Here is a 2955-nt window from a genome sequence, read left to right as displayed (position 1 = left end):
CAGGCAGCTTCGGAGAGCCTCAACATGGAGCAGCGTTTGACCCATGCCCTGCTGCAGCAAGCCATGCACCTCAAGCAAAGGGGAGACCTAATAAAGACTGCTTTTATGTAAATACTTCATTGAAAAATAACCCTTACCGCTATGCTGCTTTTCGGTTTTGTGCCTGTTTTGCTGCTACACCAGCTCCCTAGGAGCCCAAGCACAAGCCAGAGGCTTCCCCTGCTCAACAGCAACAAGGACGGATTAGTCACCACCTTGACTTTTGAGAACGCTTCCAACATGCCACACACAGAAAAAATAAGGAAGCAGCTCCCCCAAAGGGAACTAAAACCACCGTGCTCTAAAAGCTGCCAGACAGGTATTTCACCCTGTGGAAAAAAAAGCCAAATCAAAGCATGTGCTGGCAAGGGGCAAACTCTGGTCTAGTTCACCATCCAAGTGTACTGCTGCAACCCGAGGACAGTCTCCATGAATCACAACACTGCTCTCACAAGTGTCAGCATAGAATCTTTTAATACTTTACATAAAAAACTGCATACACTATAGTTTTATGTAAACATCATATACATCTCAGTTTTTGCCATGTCAGTTTATTAAAAACAGTCTCAGTACCACTGTTGAGGGAAGAGGGAAGAAAGTAAACAAACAAAAATGGATACATTTGTTCTCTGAACCAGAGAAACAGAAAATTTTCACAGAGGTTGGCCACCTTGTGAAAATAAGTTTTAAATAAACCTTGATTCTTTAAACTGCCCTTTAATACTAAAGTCTGATGTACTCACTGCATAAGTAACAGTGCTTTCACCCATTATTTTTTTTCCAAGGCAAAAATATACAGTGGTTTTATTGTCTTGTGTTGAAATCAGTTTAAACAAGACCCAGATGAGGTTACTGAGTAAAAATGTTTCCAATGCTACAGTGTTGTATGCAGATGATGAGTGCATTGAGTGTTTAATTTAAACATAAAAAGAGAATCCACCAAGTTGTGCAAAGTAACTTATTTTGAAAATAAACTTTTAAATAAACCCAAATCAACACATTTGCAGGAGACAACATTAAAAGTAAGGAGCAGGCACCAAGATCATAGTATGGCAATACCATCCCCTTGCTCATCCTGCCTCATCTGTCAGAAGGCAGATATCCAGCAAGTAGGGCAGTTCAGCTTTACTTTCTGGCCTGGTGGCTTCTGCATCTGGAGTCAGTTCAAGGCTCCTGTTATCAGCAGGCATCAGTCACTCAGGGCAAATTCCTTTGCACAACACAAGTCCCACCTGGGCACCCCCTCCCCACCTCACTTTAAATAAGCACCCCCTGCACTACCCCAGTTTGCACAAGACAGAAAAGGTAACATATATACAGGCTTCGCTTGGGATGACCCTCCCCTCCCAGTCTCCGTCTTCAGGGCACTAATTTCCACAGCAGGTCAGGCTCAGGCTGAAACACGTGAGGGAGAAGCAAGGATGCTGCAGGCAGCCTGGGAGGGGCAGCCCCTTTCCCCAGCTCGCCTGGGTGGAGGCACATGCAGGCAGGAGGCAGAAGTCCCTTTGAGCATCTCAGCTCCACCGCCCTCCTCTTGCAAAAGAGAGGAGGCTGCCTGGGAGCAGGGAGCAGCAGGTGTTGGCAGAGGGGCAGAACCGGGTGCAACGTTTACTCAGTCCAGTCTCAGCAGCTTTTTGTTGTTGAGTCCGCGACCAACTCGCAGGGGCCTGTGGTAGGAGAAGGCTTCTCCCCACTTTCTTCCCAAGATTCAGGGCATGCAATCCCCCCCCTCCCTCTGTCCCCACGGCTGAGCAAGCACAACCCTTTTCGGCCAAGGCTCAAGGAGCGTGCTCCCTCGCCCTTAGCCCCCACCCCATCCACGCCAGTCCCTAGCGGAGGGGACAGGCAGATGCCGTGTGCGTGTGTAACCCAGCTCCTCTCCACCTGCCAACAGGTGACCCAGGCGCTGTGCCCAGCGCCGCGCTCCAGACACGCCCTATAGGACTTTGCAGCAGTTGATGCAGCCGTTCTGGGTGCCGTAGCGCTTCTGCAGGGCTGCCCGGGTGGCAGTCTCGAAGACCTCCCGGACTCCCTCCTTGGTCTTGGCCGAGCACTCCAGGTAGTCGTAGGCCTGGATGCGAATGGCCATGGCCCGGCCGTCCTCGGTGCGCACCGGCTCCTGCTTCATGCGGGCCAGCTCGTTCCGCACGTGCTCGTCGTTCCGCAGGTCCTTCTTGTTGGCCACCAGGATGATGGGGACGTTGGGGCAGAAGTGCTTGACTTCGGGGACCCACTTCTCCGGGATGTTCTCCAGAGAGTCCGGGCTGTCCACAGAGAAGCACATGAGGATGACATCGGTGTCCGGGTAGGAAAGGGGACGCAGGCGGTCATAGTCCTCCTGGCCAGCCGTGTCCCACAGGGCCAGCTCCACCTGCTTGCCATCCACCTCGATGTCCGCCACGTAGTTCTCGAAGACGGTGGGCACGTAGACCTCGGGGAACTCGTCCTTGCTGAAGACGATGAGGAGGCAGGTCTTGCCACAGGCACCGTCCCCCACCACCACCAGCTTCTTGCGGATGGCGGCCATGGCCAGGCTCGCCAAGCTGGCCTTGCCGTGCAGCAGGACGATGGCAGCGCCTTCCTCCCCGCGGCTGCCGCCTCCCTCTCCCTCTCGCTTCTCACAGGGCACCGTGGCGAGCCGGCCCGCGCAGGCAGGCGGGCGCGCCCTGCTCTCTTTGCGCACCGGCACCGCGCCTCCGTACCCTGTCTCGGGGGAGCGCTACGGCCGCAGGACAGCGCCGCCGGTCCCGGAACCCTGCGGTGGAAGCGGTGCCGCCGGTTCTCACCGTCACTGCAGAAACCCGCCCAGGACCGGCTCCGCGCAGCCACTGCCGCAAGCTGCGGCCCGGCGCCGCTATTTAAAGGCGCTCGCGACTTTCTTAATATAGCTGGCCAATGGGAAGGCAAGGAGTGAGG

General features: G+C 54.4%; 1 protein-coding gene across 1 annotated transcript; it reads right to left on the bottom strand.

The window, feature by feature from the left end:
* Positions 1-494: 494 nt before the first annotated feature.
* Positions 495-2876, bottom strand: RHOB (ras homolog family member B). Its single transcript, XM_015623531.2, has one exon. It carries the CDS (start codon positions 2564-2566, stop codon positions 1976-1978), a length of 591 nt encoding a protein of 196 aa, XP_015479017.1. The 5' UTR covers positions 2567-2876; the 3' UTR covers positions 495-1975.
* Between the last annotated feature and the right edge of the window lie 79 nt (positions 2877-2955).

Source organism: Parus major, chromosome 3 (genome assembly GCF_001522545.3).
Source record: "Parus major isolate Abel chromosome 3, Parus_major1.1, whole genome shotgun sequence".
NCBI classification, from domain to species: Eukaryota; Metazoa; Chordata; class Aves; order Passeriformes; family Paridae; genus Parus; species Parus major.
Note: the sequence above shows the minus strand (reverse complement) of the source record. Positions and strands in the feature narration are given on the sequence as shown.

Excerpts from the sequence above, each read along its gene's own strand:
- RHOB (XM_015623531.2), bottom strand. The coding sequence starts at position 2,566 with ATGGCCGCCATCCGCAAGAAGCTGGTGGTGGTGGGGGACGGTGCCTGT.